Raw genomic sequence first — 27,580 nt, forward strand, 5'->3', positions numbered from 1 at the left:
GGTGTGTAATGTAACAACAGGGCATCTGGAAAGGTTGGGGTGGGGGGCAAAAGATGCTGAGACATCAAGGAAGCAAATCAACAGCAAAAAAACAGCCACAGGAAAACTTCACATGTATAATAGCGCCCTACAACAATAACTGGTATTTATATAGCGCCCCTCACGCAGGGTAGCAGCAGAAGGACAACTCAAAGCGCTTCACTTGATTTACTATGCAATGGAGTGACTGTATTTGTAGGCAAACATGGCAGGATTGTCCCACAAACAGCCATGGAGTGAACAACCAATTTTCATTCAGGGGATTGTTGGCCAGGACACCAGGAGAATCTCCCTTCTCTTTTCGAATAGTGCCATGGGATCTTTAACGTCCACCTGAACAGGCAGAAGGGTCCTCAGTTTAACGTTTCATCCAAATCATGTCAACAGCAGAATAATTAAACTAGCAGCTCAGTGTAAGCGCTTTGGGACGTCCTCCCGACGTGAAAAGCGCTATATCAAATGCAAGGATTATTATTATTATTATTATTATTATTATTACAGTGTGTTGGTGTAACAACTTGCTGCACCTTAAAGTGTGATGATGTGTTTTTTTTCCTTCAGGATCCCCACACAATTAACTCCCAACAACTCAACTGCACCATCCAGTGGAGGCACAGAGTGAGTGACCAGCTACGTACTATTTTAGTACATATCAGTCAGTCTAACCCAACCTTCACAGTCAACTGAGCATCCATGAATAGAGCCGTCGTGGTCAGCCTGGTTAATGCCTTTCTCTTCGGTTGAGAAGAGGGGAGAATGTTGAAGGAGAACCTTAAGGCAACATCATAAAAATTTAAACTTAGAAGGGGGCAGAAGTGAACAATAATCATTGATCCCAGGTATTGTTCAGGGAGGTAGTGTCTGGTCTCGGTAATGAGATGTACAAAGCTTTTAAAAAATCTCCCTGTTGTTTCCTGTATCCTGGAACTTATGATAAGATAACTGAATGCAGGCTCACCAGGTTGTTATGATAAATTACCCGTAAGGAGACATGTCGCTTTAATTACCTGCAAGGAGTGATGTCTCTTTAGTTGCCTGTAAGGAGTGGAAGCAGAGGGAGGTGCTGATTGTCCATTTTTAAAGAGACCGTAGAAGAAGTCCTCCACAGTCAACAAACCATCTTGTTCTTGTTTCTGAACAAGTTCTTCAAGAACCTACAACATAGAAGTGAGCATTTTGTAATTAATAACTTGGGTTTAGCATAAAGGAACATATTTGTTATCTGTTGTTAATGTGTGTTTCATACCAATGAAACTTAAATACCACATTTATATGCAGAAATGTTGCATATGTTTGCATAAATGTTGCCACATGCACTGATTCACCTCAAGCAGCTATGAGAGCTCGGCAATATTATCATTAGCATTGCCACAGTTACCTTTAAAGAAACAATTTGTGCAGTGCAAACCAGCATTTGTGCCAGGATCCAGAGGACATACAGTGCATAAAAACATGGGTTCGGTCCTCACAGCTAACCACCAGAGGGAGTCAATAAGTTACGATGAAGGGAACAAACACAGAAGCACATTGAACTAACTGTGAGCAATTGCTTCTTAGTTGCATTTTTCTCCTCTTCTGAAGACTTAACGAGTCCTGTTGAGGTTCCATTCCACAGATGACAACAGCTTTCCAGGACCTTATTTTTCACATGGATGTGTTGGGAGTATTTGCTGATAAAGTGACTGTGAAGAGCCTCACCGTGAATCCTAATATCCGCACTGGCACAGTGTCCAGATAGAGACACTGGATAATGATGATGAGTCAGAAATTCAGATAATTCCCTCCTCCACCCCCCCACCTTGAACATAGACACACCGAGGGCAGTCAGAGCATCCTAGCACCGTTCCACATAAAATCTGCTAACAACACAACCAAGAATCATTGTAAACCAATGAAACTAAACCACCAGTGTTTCCTCAGACTGTCGAAGAACTAGATTCTGCATTTGTAAAGATTTTTCTAAAGGTCCCTCATTCTCCTTCCTGTCCTGGATGTCTGGGATTGTCTAGATGTTTGGCTGCCTACAACACTGTCAGTGCTGTTACTGGCCTCTACCTGAACACAAAGGTTATTCAGTAGCTGAAAGCTATTATTAAGTTACATTTGAAGAGAGTTACCTTACATTTGTGTTGCGAATCAACCATGAGAATTGAAAGTTAAAAGCTTCACAATAGAAAAATTGTTTTAATGCGTTTTCCCTTCCATTTGTTCCAATGTTTATTTAGATTTTACAATATCATTACCTGGATGAGATGAATTCATTGTGAAAATTGATGGTATTTCACCTACAGCATTGTCACTTTTTTAAAAAAAATTGATGAAGAACAATTCGACTGGAAAACGGATTTCAAAAGATTCATACTCTGGCGCATTTCTGGTGTAACTTAGAGATCGTTAAGTCACAACCTTGAGAGATTGATTGAACTATCAGCTATTCATTGTGCTGATGCCTAAACAAATTGATTTTGAAGACATGTAGCTTTCTAACACAGTATTAGGTTCATCTGCCCTAATGGAGAGTATTTTCAAATCTCTTTTTATAAATGCAGACTTTGGAGTGCAGAGTAAACAGAAAATGATAGTCAGAGTGCGACAGTATAAAATGACCTTCCTTCATCTGGAGGAATAAATCATAGAACAAAAGAAATTTACGTCATAGAAGAAATTGTGGGACATTATTGTGCTGCCAGATCACCTAGAAATACTCAGTCACTGCACTTCACAGCAAAGCTGGGTGAAACACTTTGAGATGTTCAAAGTTATATGTACGGTGCTAAATTAAAGGATTATTATGTGTACCTATACAGTACATAGGGACATATGTGCATGCAACCACCAGGAAGGTGGAAGGCGAACTAGATGGACCTTGGTCTTTTTTCGTCTAGCATTTCTTATGTTCTTATTGCTATTATTACACTTCATTTCATCTACTGCGAAAGGGGGTGGGGGGGGGTTAATTAAAAAAAAGGAAGGAAATACTGTGAATGCTGGCAAAAATTAGAAAACACTGGAAACGCACTGTAGGTCAAAGCAAGCATTAACCGCTTTTTCTTTCTCATGCTGATCAACCTGCTACACGTTTCCAGCAATTTCTGTTTTATTTGGGGGATTTTGTTGGGCTCTCTGGTGCAAGACTTGTGAAGAATTGTTGGAAATTGAGTTCAGAAGGTTCTCAAAATGGATGCACTTGATCACGTGGTGTCAACACTGCCACATGACCAGCTCCACACATCTTGCCTAATTACAGTGAAACTCTGGATTAAATAGCTTCTAAATCTTCATTAAGTCGTCAGCTTTCACATTCTCACAACCAGCAAATCTCCACGCTGAGGGTGATGGTAAGGTACAGTGTTCCACGAAACAACACAAATTCATCTCAAAACAATAGAGCAGTGTACAGATCTTGCAATGCTCTGATAATACACACACCATGGGTCTTAGTTATGTGATGGAGAGATCCCACTGGGAGGGTTATTACAGCTACAGCACATCTGCATTGTCAGAGCACTCAACTCTCTTATTGTAGGGATGTCCCTCTGCAGCTCAGAGGATTCTGGCTAAATTCACTTCTGATCCCAAATACCGTACAGTTTTAACACAGTTGAATACGATGCCTGGACCCAGCACAACCACACCTCAATTGATGTGCACATCAATGCACAACACCGGCTGGCAAATTCACTGAGCTTGAGCCTCCATAGACGGTTACAAATCAAGTTACACAAATGATGTGTTTGAAGACAAAATACAGCATAGTTTTAAATAGCCTAAAGAAAACCAGTATGTGTGGGGGGTGGGGTTTGGGTGGGGGGGGGGGGGGGGCTGCGATTGCAGTCTACAATATCTCAGATTTTCCATCAAAGGGACATCAAGTAGAGCGAAACATTTTGAATCAAAAAATTAATAAAACTATAAGTACAGAACCAAAGAGGACCTCAGTCACCTTGTAGAGGTCTGTGAGTTGAACATTTTCTTTGCCAAGGAGAGTTACAGGGTAAGTAAGTGGGGAATAAATCAAAGCCAACTTATTTATTTGAAGTGTAAAATAAAAATGTATTTCTTCCTGTACAGAAATTCTGAGATATTTCCTTAAATATTTTACATTGATATAATCTCACCTCAGTGTCAACATTCTGCAGGCCAATCTGGTCACAGATGGAAATCAACTCTTTCCTGCTTGGATAATCATCTCTGGTGACACCCAGCTCTTCACAAACGGCCTGAAGACGTTCCTCGATCCAATCTGGGTCAGCACTGAACATGCTCTGGCAAGAGTTCAAATCATCGGGGTTCCAAAACCGCAACTGTCCTGGAAAAACAAGCACAGGAGTTTCCCTGTTAATAAGCAAAGGCGTGCTTTAGGATTGGAACCAATGGATCTTCACTAACCACCATTAACATACGTGCATGAAAAAGTAACTATATGACTATCTGTAAGTACACTGCAGGACAATGTGTCAGCCTGGTTTAGTTGGTAGCACTGTAACCTCGGAGTTAGCATTCGGGTTCAATTCCCACATCGGGACTTTGAACTCACAGTTGAGGTTGACACTCCCAACGCAGTGCATTGTTGGAGGTACCATCTTTCGGATGAGACGTTAAGCAGAAGTCCGTCCTTTGAATGAAACATTAAACTGAGGTCCCTTTTGCCTGCTGAGGTGGACATTAAAGATCCCATGATACAATTCGAAAAGAGAAATGAGTTTCTCCCATGTCCTGCTAAAAATGCCCCGGATAAAATTGATCATTCACATCATGGCTGTTTGTGGGACATTGCTGTCCCACAAACAAATTGATGGTTACAAAAATGAATGACTGAATACATACGAGGAACACGTTGATGTGTAGTTTACAGTCACTACACTTTGCAATAAATCCTGTGAAGCCCCTTGAGATGTCCTTCTGACATGAAAGACTCTATATCAAATGCAAGGATTATTATTAAATAATAGCAATTATATGGTGAGTTACTCAACACCCAGAGATCGGAGTCATTGTAGACTTGCTGGGGTTAATCCCAGTTGACATATCTGTTATGAATTCTTCTAAAAGGTTCAGTGGAATTAAATCCTGCATTAAAATGATATCACAACATATCCAATTGAAACAAAAGCTTGAACCCAGTATCTGAGAAAGACTTTGTTCTAAATTGGTTTAAATAGTTTATTCTTACCTTCAGCCTCATATTCTTCACCCTGATCTGTGGAGGTCTTCCAATTCTAAAGAAAAATAATAAAATCCAAAACAATTCATTATAAAATAATCTGAAGACATTATTTACGTCATGCGGGCCCAAAGCAGCTGTTACCATGACAACCAGCGATATACTCCGTGGCCAAACAGCAGGGCTCTGAGGACGGAAAGACTTTTTGAAACAGTTCTGGTCACACATTGTACTATCTTAGTCTTCAAAGACAATGTACTGAACATCATAGAACACAGTGATAAAATTACCAGCAATATTTTTCTCCCCCCCACCCTCACTTCGCCTCCACCATTCATGGTGTCTACAATACAAGAATTCTACTCTTGCAATATTTTGTTTGAACGCAAGTCAATACTACTTAAATCATAACCTGAGGCAGGGGTTGAGATATGCGGTCCCATGTCCTAAGGCATCTAAAAGATTCGAAATGAAGACTGATGAAAGCCAACTTTTTACTGCAGGCCGCAGTGTCCAAACCTTGCTACCAACAGACATTCATTCCTCTCTCTCCTTGTCTGAACAGTTTGATTTGCTGGTTATAAAAAGATGCACGTGGTGGTAGATTATGAAGTCACAAATTCGCCGCAGGCTGAACCAACAGTTTCCTTTCAATCTCTGCTTACAGCTTACCATGAGACTGTTGCAATAAAGTGAAGAAGAGCTTCCTAGTGGGATACAAACAGTTCATTGAATTACATTTCAGCCAAAGCTCATAAATGTGAATATTAAATGTGTATGAGCTTTACATTCTCTACTAATATCACTCTTGCAAAAATAGGATGAATTATGAATGTCCCCTGAAAAAATATTTCTACACCAACATCTTCTTAAAATAAATAGTTTTGTTTGAAATAAATTGATGGTTACAAAAATGAATGACTGAATACATACGAGGAACACGTTGATGTGTAGTTTACAGTTATCCTGATCTTTTCAAGCAAAATTATTTATACCTAAGGATATATAAAAGGATATATAAAAAAAGACAGTTCAGGGACCTGGACTCGATGTTGACTGTAAAGAAACACTTTCTCATTAATGCTGGGTAGTACAAAGCTGTATTCAGCTTTGATCAGAACATACATTAACTCTTCCTCCCTCCCCCACCCACCCCCAAGGTTAAATTTAAACACTGCTTACATCTAGCAATCTGATCAAACAGGCTGTCACATCAGCAGCGTCACCCAGAGAGCAAGCTGGATGGATTAGGTCCACAACAGCAGTCAGTGAAATAGTGTCTCTTTGAACCCCCCAAAAAACAGGGCAACTGCAGATGGGCATCTTTCTAATTGAAAATGGTAAACCACATTTAATCTGCATGGTTTCCATAGAAACAGGATTAAACGCGGTGGCGATTTTTTTTAATGGAGCAGCTGGTGGAATACATCAGACACCCTATTATTGAGCGTTACACTGGCCTAAGGTAATTTAATAGTGGTACAATTTGGCCATGAGCCTTGAAATGCCTTCCCTCACTAACAAGTAGAGTATTTAACGGAGCCTCCGATTGAGTCATCGTGATAATTTCCTTTTGGGCAAAACAAATCTACATCATATTTCCAAACGAGAAAACCCATTTTGTGAGCAGTGCTTATCTCTGCTGTTCAGTGCACTGCTTAAAGGGTAACAATTACCCAGTGCGCGCTGTGTGACAGAGATAAATGCGGTTCAGAGGACATTTGGACCATAATATAAATCAATAAGCAGAAGAAACCTTATTTATTCTTAAAGCAACAAATAATACTTTGTTTAGTATTGTACAGCTCAGAGCAGTTCAGCTCCTCTGCACACTCCATAGCTAAGGATGCACTTAAGTTGAAGACTTTGAGGGAAGGAGAAATACACTAATAGGCCACCACATATATATATATATGTAGGTGTTCTCACTTCAGAGGTAGATCAAAACAGTACTGAATCAAGTCGTTAATTACCCTCTGGGTAAAGAAATGCTTCCCAATATCTGTCTTGAAACTGCACTTTACAACTCTAAACCTGTGTCTTCTTCTACTGCCATGCTCGATGAATGGCCCATCACCAGGAGCAACAAGTAGGTAAGTTACAGTTCTTCAGCCTTGAAACAAAACCTTTATATAAAATTTTAAATAGGATTGAAATAGTAAACCCAAAACAACACTTTTAGATATGCCAGGGCTGGGGTTACAGCATATTATATTGCTTCTGTTGGACCTCGTAGAACAGACCATAAGTATTTCAGTGAAGGTGTTAAAGGCAGCATTGAAAGAGTTTATCCCGGTGCCCTGGCCAGCAAATAAAATTGGTTCTTCACTTCATGGTGGTTTGTGGGACATTGCTCTGTGCAAATTAACTGCCTCATTCGTTACTAAATACACTGTCACTACACTTTATAGTATATCCTGTGAAGTGTTTAGAGATGTGAAAGGCGCTATATAAAATGGAAGGATTATTATTTATTATACCCGAGAATGATGACCAAGTGTTACAGAACGAAGATCATGTAAACAATGTTCAGAACCAACCAGCACATCATCAGGTTCAATCAACCAAACGATCAAAGATTACAAGAGAAATCTTTTAACCATCCCAAAAACAAATAACAGATTAAAGACAATCCATTCTTAGTAATTTGACTGCAGGCAGTTGGGAAAAATGCATGAGAATCCAGATGCAGGAAATTCCAATGCACTGGTAAGATTGACAACTTTACTGAGTGCGAGAAGATAAATGACAAACGCAGATTCAAGTTGACCTCATGGTGAGGACAGAGAGAGAGAAATTCCATGATCGCATACATTTCTAATAGGCAAATCCCATTATAACCACAAACTGCCAAGTTTTGTAATTTTACAGAGTATCGGCATTTCAGCACACAGGTCTTAACACACTGCTGGTGAAAAAGGCAATCTATACAATTGTAATGATTGTTCCAGTCAGACTAAGAACAGCCTTTAAAACTAACTGAAAATAGTTGTGGGCGCTGTGCTTTGTGATCTTATTGCTACAGCTACTTAAAAACCCTGCCATGAAGTGATTCACTCTCATTATTTAAGGCAACCTGCTTGACAAGTAGCAGGGATTATAAATGTATAATGACTTAGCTGTGCCTGTAAGACATTAAGACATTAATACCATTTATATCACTGCCGCTGTTGGATATATTGCAAGAAACATTCATTCAGACATCTTGTACTTCGGATTACCATATTGAAAACCAGCTCCCAGTAATTTCATTGTATAGATGAGGGTGAAAAAGTTCACAGGGCAAAACGGCTGCCTGATCAGAAAGCTTGGGCGTTCAAACAGCACAAATGAATCTCACTTGGGGCTATGAACCATGCATTTCAATGCCATGTAGTTTATTTTGTGAACGATCAAGGGGACAGCATAGTTTGATCCAGGTCATTCTGTACTGAAGCCTGTGCAGAAGGCAGAGCACGGCATATGCATTATTCAGATGGACACATGCACTGCTGAACCAAAGAACAGATGGCACAGGTTTAGTATTCTAGCCCGTGTCCTATACACTAAAATAAGCACATGTTACTCTTGCTATTGTTTACTTGTCATAGCCTTTTTCACCCTTTATGCATAAATCTACCAACCTTTTGCACTTCACCATCTGTTTCATAGAGCCAGATCCTTATTCAGAAATTAAGGGTACCTAAATAATTGTTACAAAAGCCCAGTCTTTTGTCAGTGCCTCATTAGCATTACACTAAATTATGCAAAGACTGATGCATGCGCTATAATCACAGTAATGTGCAAAGATATGGATAGAAACTAAATATTTAGAGCCTTTAACTTTGTACCATCATAGAAATAATTTCAATTTGTAAATCCAATTGTTCACTATTTGAATATAGGATTATTTACTTACAGACCTGTGAACGCAGCAAATGAGTCTCTCTGTGGACTCCAATGGAGAGGACTGTGATGTAGCATATATACATCATTACAGCTGCTTATCTTCTGTTAACTGGGACTGTGGCCATTTCAAAGAATTAGCAAATCGCAACATCATCCTCAAGCCTGTCTGTCTGTACACGGTGTACAAAGATCTCAGCATTCGGTCAGTAAGTAGTCATCTCAACAGTTGTGGTCGGGCTTAGAACTTTTGAACACCTTTTCAATATCTGAGTGAAATACAATATCCTCCGTAGATCAGAATTTGAGCCTGGTTTTGAAAGATGCATTACAATGTCAGATTATGCCACAACTAAGACATGGGGGCGAATATCAAAGCAACTACCAATATATGTTTGGGGTAGTTGGTGACAAACAACTTTCCAGTAGAAAGGACTTTCACAAATCAGATTTGTCGCATTTATGTGCAACTTTCAAATCACAAGCGGGCAACGTGTAAAAAAAGGCTTGTGAGCAAAACAGGTTTCCATCTCCCACTGACATTTGCTGGCTGCCATTTTTTGCTCTTTGGGGATTTTGGATTCACGAGACATGTGAACTTTGAGAAACCAGGAATTGAAATTCCCACAACAAAGATCACAAATTAAGCTCCACTTTCCCAGCCTCAGTAAATGTAAACTAGACCCTTGGTAACACCATCTTCAACACATCACATAGCGGCAAAAAAAAAATTCACCTTGACACTTAGGAATCTTTGTGCTATTGCACAGAACTGTGCGTCAAGATAATAATTCTGTATTATCCAGGGTGCAAATCATGGACTGTTTAGTGCTTTGGGGTGTCGTTCCAACGTGAAAGACCATATAAATGTGTATTTGTATCACCAGAAAAAGTTATCAGTCTGGCTACATCCACTCACTAACTCAACAAGTCACTCTCCCTCCACTGTCACTCCAGCAATCACCTGATGCTCATGTGAAACAGAAACCCACATGCAATGACACAACTGCTATTCATTTGGCTACAACACTTCTGATGTTGAGTTTCTATTAGCGCAGGTTATATACTCTGTCATCGTACTAGTGATTGGCCTATAAAACTGGTATTCTGAGCTCTGCCTTTTATTTAATCAACAGTGGGGGGCGTTAAAAAAAATACTTTCTAGCACGTTCATAGGATTTGTTTATTTATACCTGAAGAAAAAAAAAAATTCTGGCTTCATGAAGAAATTCATCTTCCTCAACCCACATCAAAGGCACACCTTTTGTCTGCCTGTTGCCAGCCAAGTCTGCTAAGAATTGAGCTCCATGACAACTACTGTAATTGACTGCAACCACACAACAACAAGCTCCTCGGGGTACCTAGAAGGAAAATGTAGCTTCAGAACTTCAATGCACCAGGTAGCTCATTTTAGTCCCCTCAAAGAGCATTCTGAAATGCTGTACACTGTCCAGCGCCTTGGGACGTCCTCCCGACGTGAAAGGAGCTATACAAATGTAATTTTGTTGTTGTTGTTGCTGTTCTTAGTCTGAAGCCAAAAATGTAAACTTCAGTGAGAAGTCTCAAACCTGAATTTGCACCAACGATCCCCTGAAGACCTTCCTCTTTGACTGTGCCTACAATCACCTCTCCCCTTCCCCTCGGCTCGGCCTCGTGATCTGCCACTGTCAAGCGCTCTGGGACTCTACCCTGTGTAAGGGGCGCTATATAAATGCAAGATGTTGTTGTTGGTGCTGTATGTGGTAACACAGCGGTCATGGGACATTAAAAAGGGAGTTTTTAAAGCAGATAATGTCAAACCCACCTACTTCTGTACAGTGACAGGGTGTGTAACAAACTGCTGGGAGAGGTGGTACAGTACAACGGGGAACTGTGAAGGGTTTCTGAAAGGAACTACACATCCCTGGAAATTGAAGATTATTAGGATGATGAGATAAATGTGTTCAAGGAACATTTTGGGAAGTTTACTGGGTAAGCTAGATGGAACATGGGCAATACGTAACATACTACTAGAGAAACAATGTAATTCTAGATAATTATAATGTTTTGAATAAGGTGCAGAGGAGAGAAAACGGGCAGCTCCAATTAACTCAGTCCCAAGTCACCAGGTTCCAGCCACCAGTGAATTCATTTTTTTTCTTCACTTAAAACTTGATTAAACATTGTAATATGTTTTCCAATACATCCTTCGTGCCAGGAAAACTTCTTTGTATTTATCCTGAAATAAATGTGTGAGGAAAGACTTATTTGGATGTTATTCTACAAAGGGACCCAAGGTTAGTCCTGAAAAATCCAAATAAATAATCAGAGAGAATAATTTACACCTTTATTTTGTCTTTGACAGATATTACCATAGCAACTTCTATCAGCTGTAGGTCAAAGTTGAGCTGCTGCCTGCCTTCTGACAATATATTCAGGAAAATACTTTATTTCTGAGCAAGTCTATAAATTTGAAACATGCTTCATAAAGCATTAGGTCCATTAAGCTAAGCCTTCAGAGAGCCACTCAAATTACAGAACAATACTGCACATTGTGCTTTGGGTATTAATGGAGCGTGTAATTCTCAAGAATATTAAAATATGCATTGCAAATATGCACTATGAAAGCGCACTGCAAATACGTTAGGAACTCCATGAAAGAAAGTATTTTTCAACATCCTAAAAAAAAATCAAAGATTCATTGCTTTCGTTTCAGGAATTCTTCCGATTTCTCTTCCCACAAACCTATTCTCAAAGAAATGAATGAGTTGATGCAATACTTTGCAAGGGTAAGGAACACAGAAACCATTCAGCACATTGAGCCTGTTCTGGCAGTTTATTAGATCATGATGAGATTTTTAAAATCTCATTTCCCTTTCCTTCATACCCCTTAATAAAACCTACTCACGGGCACCCATATAACAACCTACGCATAGGGTGGCCACACAACCTACATACATTTGCACACAGATTTTCCCGAGGCCCAGGATATGTCTAAACCGTCTGACAATAAATAGATCACTGCTGTGATTTATACACCTAGCTTTAAAATAAGGGCATATCTTTACAGTCTGCCATTTAAGCAGCACTGTCCAGTTTGAAACTAGTACAAGTTGAATCTCAGGTCATTTCAAAGCCATTATTAGGCACAGGAATGGTGTTACGACACAACTTCAGCCTTTGTCCAGCACTAATTCAAATTATTCTTCAAAGCACGGAAATACATTTTTTTGCATCCTGCACTCACAGAACACGTTTTGTTACTATTGTGGCAACATCACCGGGAATCTACATTGTGCTTCCACTGCTGTGTTAATTACACACTGCGTAAAGACTAAAGATTTAAAAGGTTTCCCTCTGAGCTCCTTTACAAAACCTCCATACTGCGTGTAACATGGCAGTATATTGAATGAGCGCATCGACCAGAAATAATTCTGTGTATACTTGGCACTTCCCTGTATCAGTTTTGCGCCAATATGTAATTTGTGGCTGAATAATCAGATTCGCTCCCATCCCTCTGTTTTTCGCTCATTTAAATTAGTGAAAAGGAAAATTGCAATTAGTTTCACATTTGCCTCCAAATGTTCAACAAAGTTAAGAAGTAGGAAGTTATCCAAGAAACAAATGTAGCGCAGTTCTGTATGGCCGAATCTCTTGTGTAAATATTTCCAGGTCTTTCTGGAGAAGGACTTGGATTGTTGCCAATTTTTCTTTTAATCTGAGAGATGTGATAGCGATCATACCAGCTCACAAAAGGTTTCATGGTCAGTCTTCTCTGAGCTCGTTTACTTCACTCTGTGTAGGCTTGTGTCTCCTTTAAGGAATAGCGCTATCCATCACTTTCAATTCTCTTTAAAGTTATCAGGCAATCCTGCCACTCGAACAGTAAAGTAAACGTACAAGACACCACACAGACATGAGTGTAAATGTTGTATTAACCCAAGGCAAGGGGATAGCTATCAAAATGACTCACTACTCCGTTCTAGAAAGTTTTTTTTCGTAATGTTATTATTTTAAAAAAGTCCTTTCAGTGTGGACGCTCAGCACCATATTAGTTACGTGGTCTGTATGAGACCATTATTATTTAGCATTGCTGAACTTCACCTTGTTCTGTGGGTCAAACATGTCATCTCACTGGTTGTTCAATGATTAAAACATTACGGTTAATTTTTTTGCCGTGGATACAGTTGACTCTGAAAATGTAATGGTATGAAGCAAGCTCAAAACAATCCGATCGATACAGGTGAAAAAGAAATGATTTTGCCCTACCTCAACATCCACAGATGTCGCGTCTTCAGGCCCCAACCCATCAGCTATAGGTTCTGTGACTTTAACCTCCGTGAACTCTTCCACCGAATCCTGGAATTCTGGCGCTGTTCTTCGGCCGTATCGCTTGCCATCCTTGACATATTTTGGCTGCACTTCTGTGGATTCTGTGTACAGACAATACATTGTAACCAATCACCTAAAATCACGCAGGATAGCAGTCGTGTCAATGTGACATTTTGTAATGGGAAACTGAACTTTGGCATTTTCAATATTTGGGTTCAAACACACAAGAGAAATCGAGATCGATAAATGGACATAAATAACCCCGATTTGTTTTTGAAAAAATTAAATACTTCACCATAACCAGCTACATAGCTAAAACACATTGTATTATGATAATAATAATAATAATAATCCTTGCATTTGGTATAGAGTGTTTCACATTCAGAAGACATTGCAAAGCACTTCATAGGATATACTGTAAAGTGTTGTGACCGCGTATTTTGTGGGTGAACACAGCGGCCAAGTTGCACACAGCAATGTTCGAACATCAGTTATGAAGCGAATGACTAATTTTATTGGGGATTATTGGCCAAGACACCAGGAGAAACTTCCTTCTCTTTTTGAATAATGCCATGGGATCTTTAACGTGCCATATCTGATAAGAAGTTAATAATATAGTTGGAGTAGTTCAAGGTTGCCATAACCTCTCCGTGACCACAGCCAATGCTGCCTTATACTTGCAATGGAGCGAGACAGTCAATGACCAACATGCAGGGCTCTCCTGCTGTGCAATAATTCCAACTTGTTGCCCGGCCAAGTAACAACTAATCTTATCTCTGCTGTAGTGGGAGGATTTGAGCAGTAGACAGCCTAGAACTTAAAGTGGCCACAAAGGGTGAGCATGAAAATCCTGCTGAGCTGGGTTTAGTTTATCTATTTAGAAATACTAAATTGTAGCTTTGGATAAACTTTTTCACATTACAATCCGAATACTTGCATTAGAGCTCCTGAATGATGATGCACTGTCTATGAGCTGGTGGTTCAATACCAAGCAAAAAAGTAGCAATTTTATGTTCGATTTCAGTAAAGAGAGTGTCTCAGGAGCCAGACCTGATGCGGTTCATTAAAACCCTTTGATCTCGAGCTAGTGTTACATGTATCTGAACTTGAATGAAATGGATTGAGATCATCATTCAGACAGGTTAAGCACTTTGTGGCTGTGGGCACTAATTTCCATTGATCTAGTCAGAGTTTTCCACTCGTCTGTGGGTACTAAGCTAGGGGAGCTGAGTGCCTTTTGTTTTCTACTATTTAGGAAGTAGAATAATTAAGTTTAATAGAATCCATCTCACTTTCGTCTCTTTAAGGACTTGGATAGAACATTTATCCAAAACATCTAAGTAGGGATTACAAATGTAAATCCTTTCTTGCACTAAACTCTGCTTGCCCGTAACCCCCATCCTTGCCAGGCTCCATGGATCCGAGTAGATCGATTTCAATATCCTCACACTTGCGCACAAAACCCTTCACACCCTCGCACCTCACTACCTCTGATTTTCTCCAGCCTCACTCTCCTGCTCAGCAAACTCTGCCTGCTGCACATCCCCCATTCCCACCATCAGCAGATTCATATCGATAAAATATCTACCTTTCCAGCTAAATACACGTGTGATTGAAGAATTGCATTCGCCAACAAATACAGTCACTATGATTTACTCTTGGAGGAGTCTCAATGACTTGAAACTATATGAAATGGAAGGATATTATTACTATATCCGCTCCAGCTGCCAAGCTAAATTCTCTTTCACTGCCATTTCTCCACTCTCAGACATGACTAATTAAGGAAGGTGTGTTACCAGGATACAGTGAAATCCATTCCTCTTTGAGCTGACGTCACACAGAACAATACAGGCTCAAGCTGGTGCTGTTGATTTATTCTTGTTACTAATGTACAAGGCTTTCCTTTCAGAAGCAATCACCTTGTGGTATTGAAAAAGTGGTACATATGCCTTTGGCTTTACTTTCAAACGCAAGCACACTGCATCAGGATTTTGTTTTGCAAAATTTCCATTTTCATCACATGCATTGAAGCCATTCCTCAGTCGACCCCTAACACTTGAGATGTAGAGGAAGTAAGCTGTTCAGCAGAAATACTACCTCAGTTCCATTGGACCCAGCAGCCAAGCAATTACTGATCAAATGTGCAATGTCAACACGTGCAAACACATATGATCTGTGTAATGTCACGTGCGTGCCGATGCATGCGCAATGGTTCACTGAGTTACAGCTCCTGTAACCCTGCTGCCACAACCAATAAGATTCAGTGAGCTTCACTGAAACTGATCTGTTTTGTTTGGCTTAACTGAAGCACAACATCATGCATCAAGAAGCAACTTTTGATATTCATTTTTCTAGTTTGCTACGTTACGATCTACAACAAAGCGTATAGGAAAAGAAAACCAGTTAAGTCTCAACAAATTACATTTGTTTTTGCGCCTTTCACATCAAGAAGCCCCGTTTAAAAATCAAGTGAAACCATGACAAGGCTTCTAAAGTTGATATTATGAATAAATCATCAGACATCACTGAGAAACACCTGAACCAAGCTATTCCTACAAAACCCTGCGTTCAATCAGTTTCCATTCATGGGAGGCTGAATCAGTACACACTTTATAACGTTAAGTGCAAACCGAGAGATCATAATATGGTGGTGTACTCTCTCCATGTGGGCACTTGGTGTTCAATAGATGGTTTGTCAATGGATTGTATGGGAATACAGAGCAAGGAAGGAAATAAGTCACTCTGGTCAGTCTCTATCTCCCTGAGACACACACACTCAAAGATAGATAGACACACAAACACACTGACCGACGCATACACACTGACTGACCCGCGCACACACGCTGACGCACGCGCACACACACACACACGTCCCTTCATTTGTTCTTAGCTCTTCAAAATTCTCCACTTAAACCAATTTACAATGAAGCTTTAGTCAATGTCAAGGTCTTCAACCTATTTTTATAATTGATTGGCAAGTCATACAAAGCAAGTACAGATATTATCAGACTGCACAGCTATTGTGTATTTTTGGTAAATGGGACTGTATACTGTAAGCTACTTATATCAATCAGATCAATGTAAATCTTGCAGTACTGATGCTATTAATGCTTTGCTACATTAATGTATAATACAAGAAAAGACATTTGACCCATTAAATCCATTCTTTTCAAAGCTGTTGCAGGACAACCCTCTATAAATGACCCAGAATTAATCACCATGGTGGGAGGCAGCAAAAGAGGCCAGAAACCTGTTTTATACATCTTACTTTTTTCTGTAATCCAGCTTGTGATGTTTTTTTAACATATTTGTTTCCTCCAATCCTACACTCACAGTCCAAGTTAAGTGTTAACTTAAGTGGCCTTGCTTGTGTACAGAACACTGATTACTGTCTGTCAGTTCAGTACACAGCAGAGACTAATAGTCCTATGTTTGTGACAACAAATGTCCAATTTCCTTCAGCTCCTTGCTATCAGTGTTCAGAAGAAGGCACCTTATAGGGAAAACAGAATTTGAGAAACTCAAGTTCAAAATTTCAATCTCGATTTATAATGGGTATGAAAATTTACATGAAGCAAGCTTGGAATTTTTTTTTCAGAACTTAAAATTCCTTTAACATTGTTATATAACCATACCTGGTTCTTGGTAGCCATCATCCCCTGAGAAATTTCCTTCGATGGTAGTTGACAAAATAAGGATCAAAGCTTCTTTAAACTGTTCAAAATGTACCTGAAACACATATGTGAAAATTACAGGTATTAAAACAATGCATTAGAAGGGGAAGGTCACAGCAATAACAAGTTGCAATCAGATTCTGTTATATATGTGTGAGGGTGCCAATGAATAACCAGGAGAAGATTTAACTTCTCCAATATAAATGTAAATTGTCATTGTACCGCTCTCTTGGCACGTTGCTGTGGAGAGGGACTGGGCAGAAGCTAGGCACTCTCCATACAGGGCGAGCATAAGGGGCGATGGAACCAAGCAAAATCCTATTCTCACCAGATGCCTACATGGGATAGTACCTTCAGAGACGAGTGTAGAGAATTGAACAGGTAGAAAAATAATCTTAAATGCCATGTGGGAAAAAGAATAATTAGCAACTTGTCAATGCTTGCTTAACAGGAATGACTGGATTAAGGGAAAACATTGCTTACCCCACCCTAATTGTATAAGAAGAGCTTGTAACTAAGTTACACTGAAGAGAGCAAACATAATGAGGGCAAAACACTTGTAGGGATTTTTATTCAAGGATTTAAATATGTAGCACTCAATACAAACTGTCACACTTGTCAGAAATACAAATTCAACCTTTCACTCATGTGTATAAACTTGATTCCAAATTTTCTGAGTTGCAGTTAATCTCTGGTTTTATTTTACTTTCTTATATATTAAAACCCTCATGGTTATTATCGGGCTATGGTTGTGCTCTGATAAAATTGCTGAACATAACCCAACTTTCTGCTCTGGTCTGAGCTTTAAGAGAACAAACCCTTCTGAAACAAAGACTCAAACTTGTCATTTTATTTTTGGAAATTAATTTTTGCGCACTTGGTGGAGCAGGATTGCACTCTTAAGTCTTTTGCACTACAGCTAAAAAACATAATTAGGCTTGAAATTCCCAGCTGTTTTGTAGCAAATGCAAGTGGATTAAAGGGTTTGGTAAGATTGCAATCTTACTTTAAATACTTCTGCCTTTGGGAAGCAGATTCATCGAGGGCTGAGCCTGGTATTTGCACAAAGCCAGTACAAAATGATCACTGTAACACCTGGCCGATTCAAAAAATAGCTCAGCACATGGAGAAAGATAGCTAATTTGAAGTCATCATCTGTTTGAAATGGAAAGTGGACTATACGCATGCACAAACATTCTCGTTGGGTCAGCATGGTTCATTTTATTCCAAAGAGAGTGATTTTTTTGCTTTTTTAAAAAAAAATTGCTGAATCCCCCCACTTAAGGAGCAGAGCGAAATGATACGGTTTGTATTGAACTCAAACATTCCTCAAAATGAAAGGATTTTATTTCTGAGTCCATTGTAACTCAAGCTGAGGGTCTTAAACTGCATTGCAGCTAAGCAAATGTTTTCTCGGAGCTCTCTGTGTGCAATATGGAGCCGATTTCTATTCAGCTGCCAGTGACTGCAGTCTGGCATGACAGATGTTTGATTTTCTGAATTTCATTTACAACAGTGCGTGCTGAATAAATGTGTTACATACTCAAAAAAGGAGTTAGAAAGAAGTCTGTGGTTAACAATGAACTGCTGGGGAAACAACCTTTGAACCTCTCCAGTGCAGCATGCTTCATGGCTTGGGTCACGCTGGAAATCACTACTGATTCAGATGTGAAAAAACTTTGTTGAAACTATTTCAAATTGCACCATCGGTGTTGAAGTAAAAAAAAGCTAAGTGGACACACACATTATCCAACATCAAGATTACTCAGTTATTGTCATTTAAAAGTCAAATCTGAAAATTTGCTGTAGAACAAAGTCTATTTTTGCTAAACTATAAAATAAATGGTTGAACCACCCAACGCAGCATATTTCTGCCCATTATTTTGGGTAGAAGAAGCAGATCCCCAGTCACTGGAACAAATTTAAAATGTCTGGGATTCTAGTCCTAAAATAGTCTTAAGCCAATAAACAGGGAGGTTTAAAGTTATACTGAACTAGAAAAGAACAGCTGATGTGACGACCAGATTCGGTCATCCTTCGGATGCCTTCATCTACTTAAGAATTGGGAACAGTATCCAACAGAGAATCGGGACACTATAAACAGCAAAAATAACCCTGTGATAACTGTGATTTCCTTTGATAAGTGAATGTTTAACAGATTGTTAAAATTTGCCTCAAGGAGTAATTTACAAGAATGTATTCCAAAAATTCTCTGCTCCTTTGCCCATTCCCAGTTAAATACATTTTTGAAATACATCTATACATCTTCATAGTACTAGACATATAAACCTCCCCTACACCCCCCCACACCCCCACCACCCACACACACCCAAAAAAGAGCTTAAAATCTGGAAGAGCAGCTTTGTTCTCGGGTCAGGTTAAACACAACGGGATGAGTGGCCTTCTTCTGCACTGTAAACTTCCGGGGCTCAAATATTGCTGCATCTCATCTCCCACTCACACATACATGGAGCTGCCTTTGACTCTCACTTAGAAGCTTGTACTTATGCTGCTTTAAAGTGAAAGTGGAGCTCTGTAAGGGGGTGGATAAGGTTGTTTGATGGAAGAAAAATCAAGCTATATTTTCAACACTGCTTTCAGCAACATGCAATAGAATGACACTGAACACACATTGCACGAGGAAACTGCATTTTTCAATGGATCAATTGTGTATGCATAGTTTTGTTAAAGTTTGGGCATATTCAATAACTGAATCACGTCACCTGGCCCAGCATTAAGACACAGATGAGAATGGAAAAGCTGGAGTTACACACCTTAACATACAAGAAGGTATCATTATTTTACATCATTTACAGTAAGGATTTTAAAGTTATATCATTGATAGCATTGGGAGTCTGTGGGATTCTTTGTTAAATGTAACAAATGCAAGGGCTGTATTCTAGGTTATTCTGCTAGAGTATTAATGCATCTTAGTAGTTCATACCCTGAGCTTTTAGTCTAGGTTATAGACAAATAATAAGGTCAACCACCAGGACACATCAGTGACTCACTGATCCAGTCATCCTCAAAATGACAGCAGATGTTGCAGGACCAGGAGAGAATACTCCCAACAGTGTGTCTTGTCTTGCCTTCAAAACAGAAGTAAACACTCCTACTGGGTAGTTTTGTCTTACTGAATAGGAATCCTTATTGTTGGGACTAAATCAGACATCTCCCAGGCTTGTCAGTGTGTAATTCAGCGCATTCACTGTGTAATGCATTCATGCCGAGGCTGTAGCAGGAGAGCACAGGTCTGAAGCGTGAGCAGCTGCACCATGACAGATGGCTCTCGCTTCAACAGGAAGCAATTTTGGTCGCAACATTTCTAAATAAACTCCTCAAGAGATTACTTCACAAATCAGAAGGGCCTGGCTAATCAGAGAACCAACAGAAAATTAATGACAGGGATGGGGAAGCAAGAGAAGGAAGGAACAAGTTACCTAACTTCTCCCTAAAATGTTTTGAGAAACGTTAATAGGAACTGGGGGTATCGTTGAGGTGGACAAAAGTCAACTGCATGACAACCTAATGTGTATTTGGTTTAGAAAAAGTGCAACAGTATTTGCAATTACACCATGGAAAAGCTACCTTGTGCAAATAAAGACCCCTTTTAAAGTTCAATAATATTCACCTACACTGCATTAAGAACAATCTACCAAAAGGAACATTTCCCAACTCAGATAGGAATAGGGAACAGAAAGTGGAAATTTGGGGGAGATTTTAAAATAACATTCAATATTAACTTACTTTTTCTGTAAATCCAAGGCAATCTGAGAGGAATAATGAACTGGCGTGTGTGAAAGCCACTTGCACAACAGATTTGATCTGTATGATTAAGAGGGTAATTTTAAGGAGGAGCAAAGCCTTTCTGGAATAATAACTTCCACCTGGCTTTTCCCTGCCCTTTGTTGCTCTTCTTGCTATGGCAGGCCAGCTGTTAAAGGGGGTTGGGAACGTAGATTTTAATGCATGTGGGGAGCAGCTGTTGCCCTGCAATTGTGATCACGATTGTTGACCACCTCTAATCTGTACAAAAGATTCAAACAGAGCTTTCCTTAGACTGCAACAAAAGCAGGTTCTTTCTTCATAAACTCTTTTTAGTATCCAGCACAAACATAGCTCATAGCTAGGATAAGTTGTTCTGCAGTTTTTAATCCCAGAGAGAAAGATGCATCTGAAGCAAATGTTTTGCTCTCCTAAATGCCTTAGTACAAAGAGCAATTTTCAGGTTCTTCAATTCCCCTAAAAAAAACAAGCGAGTATATTTAGATATTTCTTGTACAATCCATGGAAGCCAGAGATTGGTGTTACTCATCTTCCTCAGCTATTCCCACCCCCACATTAGTGAAGTGCTTTGAGATTGCGTTCTGATGTGAAACACACTTTATTAATGTAAACTGTTGTTTTCGTAGTCACAAGATCTGCATTCAGAGATACGGGTTAGACCAGTGCTCCGACTGAAAAGGTTTATGAGGCTATTTTGTTCATTCCATCATATGATGTACTTGCACAATGGGAGATCCCATTATAAAGACACATTCCAAAATTTCCTGCGCTTAATGAACAGAGCACAACAGCACTAGATTGTTTAACGAACTATTCTGGAAATAACCGTCAATTACTCTGAAGATGAAATTAACTTCATGACTCATATTCTGATAGGCTCCCATTACTGATGGGACGCTTGAAAGTTGCCCTGATGCGCAAACATTGGAGGCCTCACAACTCTTCATAGAAGACACTCCTAAATACTAGTGATGGATAATATTAATCCTTTTTACTAGCAGACAACTTTGACTAAAATGCCTTCAGCACAGCATTAACCTACTTTTAGGCTGGCATTTGTTTTTTGACCCTTTGCTTAATCAATAAAACATGGACACTTTACCCTTATTAAATAAAAGTGTAATGTGCAAGAAGTTGACCATGCTTACATGGTATAAAGATGCACAAATTGTACATCTATAAAATTATCTTCCTATTGTTAAAGTGTTAACTGAATTTGTGTGTTGGTTTAGCTCCAGCATTTATACTGGCTCGCTCACTCTAGGATATGAAGGCTTTCTAGAACTACTTTTAGAAAAGTAGAACAAACATTCCAAGCATGAGGAATTAGAGTTTATTTACTACCTATTTGCCAAGGTTATGCCAAGGTTACATTTAAATGAAGGTAACCATTTGTTTACAACATTCTCTAGTAAGATTTCCATAGTGACTTATGGCTTCGGAAAAACTAACCAGCCTGCTGATCCACATCACTCATTGCACCTTTTAGTTTTAGGTGTGATCAACCGTAAATCTCTTCTTGACCCCATAAGAAACTGCATTTTGCTAATGGTCTTCTCACCAGGTCAACATATTGCAGCTCACTAGCTAGCTTTCACTTTCATTGGTTTCACATGGAAATAAGCAGGAAATGATACCTGGAACTTCTGCATTGCCTGAGGAGCAAGTACAGTAAATACACTCTGCAGGTAGATTTTGAAAGGCACCAAATTCTATAAAGTACCCATTGAGAGAGAGAAAAAGTGAAGGTTTTGTCACCACCTCTAGAGACACTAGCACCAATTTAGGAAACAACTGACTCATGAAACGCTGACCACTGGATGGTAATTATTATTCATTATTAATATTATTAACCTTACTGGTGAATTGCCGTTTAAAAACAATGTGCACTTGCAATCTTGCGCATGTGCAGTTGTTCTTTAGTTCCTTTCTCTGTGCTATAAATCCCACACTATAAATCACATTTTTAAAAGCACTGAGATCTGAGCAGGTATTTGCAAACACTTGAAAAGAATCAAGATCAGCCAAGGAAACTGTTGTAAATCCTTTCAACAATTTCTGGTGAAATCAACTTCATGGTGATGTGAAATCCTCATTCTGAATCTAGATCTTACTGTACTCTTGTACTGTCTGTTCTGAAATCCAATCAGTTGCATGTCGCTATCTAAAGAATGTAGTGTTGCATTTACCAAGCTTAACTGATTGTAGTATCTGAAATGCTGTACACTCTCCAGCGCCTTGGGACGTCCTCTCGACGTGAAAGGTGCTATATAAATGTAATCTTGTTGTCGTCGTTGTAGTGTAATGACTCACTGACCTTACGCAGCCTTACAAATATGTCACAAAATAATATGTTGAGAGTTAACATCATTTTCCCAAGTGGGTTAGTGAACTAGATAAATAATGGGCTAATCTACATATCTATCGCCTGGAAAGGCCAGAGCCAAGACACCACAAATAACAAATACAACTAATCTCCCGATGCCTAACCTCCAAATATCAAGAATATCACAAACGGTTGGAAAGTACTGTTTCTGAGGCATCTTCCTGACGTGACAGGCCACTATATTAAATGTAAGAATTATTATTAATATTAATATTATTATCAATCTCTAGGGCGGCCGTCAATCCAGGATGGATTTGGAGATGATAAAACTTGAACTTCGTGATTACTTCATGAGGTGAGAACTTGCAAGAGCTGAGCAGTTATGATTGAGATGTGAATGTATTGAGATTATAAATGTTACGGATACAGTTCAACAGTTACAATGAGAAGGAGAAGCTGATGCCCTTACCCTGCCTGAGAGATTTCCCTGTAGGAGAGTCTGCAGTAGGACTGGAGCAACTTCTTGCAGCTGTAGCATGTGACAGAGATCAGTCAGCTCTTCTTGGCCCAGCGAGCCCGTACCTGTGGTGTCAAAGCTATCAAACACCTCTTTCAGCCGTGCTTCATACTTATCCTGCTCAGCTTCGTCCATCCCATAGCATACCTAGCCCACTACCTGTTGGCAGATGAAACAAAAGCATTTACTGGAATATCAGAAACAGAAACAATCTCTTCTTCTCTGCGTGCTTCACATTCTCGTACAAGGGCAACCTTAAGATCAGTCAATCTGGATCAGCTCTATTGCATTGCATTCTAAACATTCTGCTACATAGCCCAAAACAAATAAATTAATATGGTACACATTGTTCCTCTGCCAAACTCACTGGGGCTGATTTCACATATCTAAGCGTCAGACAGTTTTTTGGCATCGGACCGATGATGTCTAGCAGGGAACAGGTAAAATGATTGTCATACAATGTAAACAACCAAGCATTTGTTTTGGTAACTTTGGTAACTGTTTAGAGAGAAAAAAAAACAAGCAAAATGAACCAGGCCTTGGTGAAGAAAATGAATGGCCACATGGACACAATTAAAGTCATTGTTTTGCATCTCACACAGTAACAGGAGTTACATGCATTTGAATGGACTTGCAACCAGTCTCATTCGTATTCATATTCATACTCCACCTACATATGCAATGTTGACAGCTCTGGGAGGCTGAATGGAAAGGAAAGCTTTTTTTAAAATTGTTTTGACCATCATTGCACCTCAGCAACACTTACTATGTTCTCTAAGCAGGTTCTTTTATTAAGGAGGGTGGATAAGAATTTTATTAATTCTATTAATGTTCACTTATACACACAAGTTATCTTTCATGACACAAAACCCCACAGTTACTAAAATCTGTCATTTGTTTCAGGTGTTATATTCCTTTTCTGAGATAATTTGAATTCAAAGGTTGTTGCCACCTGGGACCAACTCAAAAGTATGAAGGGGTTGCTTTCTGCAAGAATATTTCTACCGTCTTGTTTCAGTGGGAGACTTGCTCAGCTACAGGTAAACTCAGTGCTATTCATAGCACAGAAAGCCTGCTGCCATCAATTGGATATAAACTCAACCCCCACCCCATCTGGCTAAGACAACCTGCTTACAGTGATACAAGTTTTGCAATAGGATTTCCGAAGGAACGACAGCAGCTGCAGTACCATGTCAATTCGGTGACAATGCACAGCAGCCTCAATACCCTCTCGTACTTCAGGAGCCCACAACGATTGGACAAACTCCTTCACTTTCCGAATATATGAGCAACAACCTTCAACAATGATTTCCATTCCTGTAGTGACAGCTAATTACCACTCACAGATGTGCTGAAACAATGAATACAAGAAACACACTGCACCTCAACCACTTACCACATGTGCAGTTGAATCAAAGTCACTATTTTGTTTGTCTATGGACTCTGACCTGTGAGGAAGGGGTGCACAAGTGAGGAACAGCAAAACCACACTTGCCGGCCAGCTGTGTTTTTCTGGGAACTGTCTTTGTGTGCTTTCTGTATCATATACATCTCCTTGTCTAGTGTGGTTTCCAAGGTCTATCGACCTGCAAAGTTTCTTCCTAAAGGGAAACGATGCACTGTCCATTCTAATTAGCTCAGGAGTTTAAAATAAAATAAAAATAGTCCCATACATTTGCTGAGGGCCCTGACCTCCAGCTGACTGAACATCCCCATGACCTCTGTCAGTGAATCTCTATAAGAGGTCAAGTGCAACAGGATGAGACAGATTGCAGATAATTCACAGACCACAGCGCAACAAATCAACTGTTGCAGTTTTTCCACTAAATTTTCATTTTAGTCCTCTACTAGCTAAATAATACATTTTATTTAAAAATCCGGTGGAAAATCATTGCCCACTGCCACTCATTGGTCAGATACAATAAGTCCTCTAGTTACAGGGGAGACATAGTGAAAGAACATAGAGGGCCCTAAGTTGAAATGTGTTTCGCCAGTTTAACACCAGTCCAGATCACAGAGCTGCCCTTAATCAATATTAATGCTACCCAAACGCAATACATGTGTGAAATGAAAAGGACATTTATTATGAGGGCAGTGAAAGAAAAATGGACCTGAACAAACTGCATTTAAATAGGCCTGGGACTTGCAGGCACTGTTTATGAAGAAGAAATAATAACGATTACCCAATATTCTCACAAATCAACTCCACCCAACTACACAGAGCAACAGAAGTAGGAAGGGATAAACACGAAAATGCTAATAGCCAGAAAGGCAGGAGGTATTCTGGTAGTTTTATTACAGAAGATGTAAAATAATTCCTTCTGTGAGCTTACTAAATCAATTCAAATGACATTTAATTGAATATTATGTTTTGCTTGGCAAAGGGCAAAACTAAACGCCATATAACATGTTCAGACATATCAAATCTACCTCCTGCTAAGAAGCTGCCAGTTTCTCAACAAATTATTCTGAAGCAGATTAATATGAAATGGAGCACATCATCATCTATCAGACATGCAAGAAAAATATTCTAATGATAGTATTGGAATCAGGCAAATGGCTCAAGCGATTACCCAGTGACAAATGGCATATGAAGTACTCTGAAAGCAATATGTTTCACAGAGCTGTGACATTCACAAAGCCGAGACAGACTGTATTTTAAATGTTAGTTATTATTTTGTTAAGCCAACTAATAGATTGCCCTCTAAAGAAGCTTAGCATGAAGAGTGAACCCATTAGAAGAACACAACTGTGTTGGTAGTTTCTGTTTTATAAGCTACAACAATGCTGTCACTTTTGAAAAGTTGCTTCCTCATTGGTATTTATCTCACCTTAGATACAGAGAGTTAGTTAGATATGAGACAACAGTCCCTCTGCACATCCCAGCAAAATGCTTCAAAGACATGTTCACCAAAGTATCACCGTTTGCACACGTGATACTGTGCAATTTGCACACCAACTATCCTGTGGCCCGAGTACAAACCAGTGTCAAACTATAGACACTTACATGCCATCAACCAGTGCCCACGATCGACTGGTTTGATGTCCTCATTTTATAGAGGTTCTGACTAGAGATCGAGCCTCTGTCAACCCAGAAAATATCTGTGCTGTAATGTACCATTCTCAACATCTAAGCCACCTTTATGAATCCAAATAGTCAAACCTGTTCAAGCAACCACCTCCATTTGGCAACCATCCCCGTTAACAGCCTGGTTCGTACACCAAGAAACCCTCACTCAGAAACTACCCTTATATAAAGGCCACTTTGGCCCAGTCCTCTGAGTGATTATTGAAGACAAGTTTGTACTTGCATTTGATATAATGCTTTATGTCCAACCATTTTGAAGTGTTTTGCACAATGAGTTACTTTGTAGTGAATGTGATCTAGACATAAATGGCAGCTATTCTGTACCAGAAATATCCTACAAACGGTAATGAAATAATGAATGATTAATCATTTGGGTCAATTTGGATGATAAAGGAATATTGGCCTCGCCCAATGAATCTTTAACATCATCCTAAACTGGCAAGCAGAACCACCTAATCCCAAGGATGGCATCCCTCGCAATGTAAGTGCAGTGGAACTCAAGTCCTAATGTGTGGCTCGAACCAACATCCTTCTTTCACAGAAGTGAGAAGCAGGGTTTTTTTTATTTTGAAAGGCAATTATCTAGAACTATAAAAGGAACTATAAATGTATTTTAAACCTTCCTGATTTACTGACTTTGGATTTCTAGTTTCATGGATTTAACATTAATAGATTAAGAAAGCGATGAGGCACTTCTGCTTTAGAGATAGAAAAATAGAAACTCTAATGGAGCACATCTCTCCTGTAGAGTAATTGTTTAGCTTTATCTTCGGTAAAATGGCCTTGAAGA

At 39.4% G+C, this 27,580-nt stretch overlaps 1 protein-coding gene across 4 annotated transcripts in view; it reads right to left on the reverse strand.

Moving 5' to 3' along the window:
* Positions 1 to 27,580, reverse strand: part of nin (ninein (GSK3B interacting protein)) — a 57,060-nt gene that overhangs the window by 24,126 nt on the left and 5,354 nt on the right. For all 4 annotated transcript variants that reach the window (XM_007888197.1, XM_042338015.1, XM_042338014.1 and 1 more), the window contains exons 2-7: positions 23,655 to 23,861; positions 17,035 to 17,128; positions 13,337 to 13,500; positions 5,213 to 5,258; positions 4,158 to 4,348; positions 1,047 to 1,193 (exon numbers count right to left, since the gene is read on the reverse strand). In XM_007888197.1, the coding sequence (XP_007886388.1) occupies positions 1,047 to 1,193; positions 4,158 to 4,348; positions 5,213 to 5,258; positions 13,337 to 13,500; positions 17,035 to 17,128; positions 23,655 to 23,837 (825 nt within the window). In that variant the 5' untranslated portion in view covers positions 23,838 to 23,861. The remainder of the gene's footprint in view (positions 1 to 1,046; positions 1,194 to 4,157; positions 4,349 to 5,212; positions 5,259 to 13,336; positions 13,501 to 17,034; positions 17,129 to 23,654; positions 23,862 to 27,580) is intronic.

This window comes from Callorhinchus milii, unplaced genomic scaffold (assembly GCF_018977255.1).
Source record: "Callorhinchus milii isolate IMCB2004 unplaced genomic scaffold, IMCB_Cmil_1.0 Scaffold9, whole genome shotgun sequence".
In the NCBI taxonomy this organism is placed as follows: Eukaryota; Metazoa; Chordata; class Chondrichthyes; order Chimaeriformes; family Callorhinchidae; genus Callorhinchus; species Callorhinchus milii.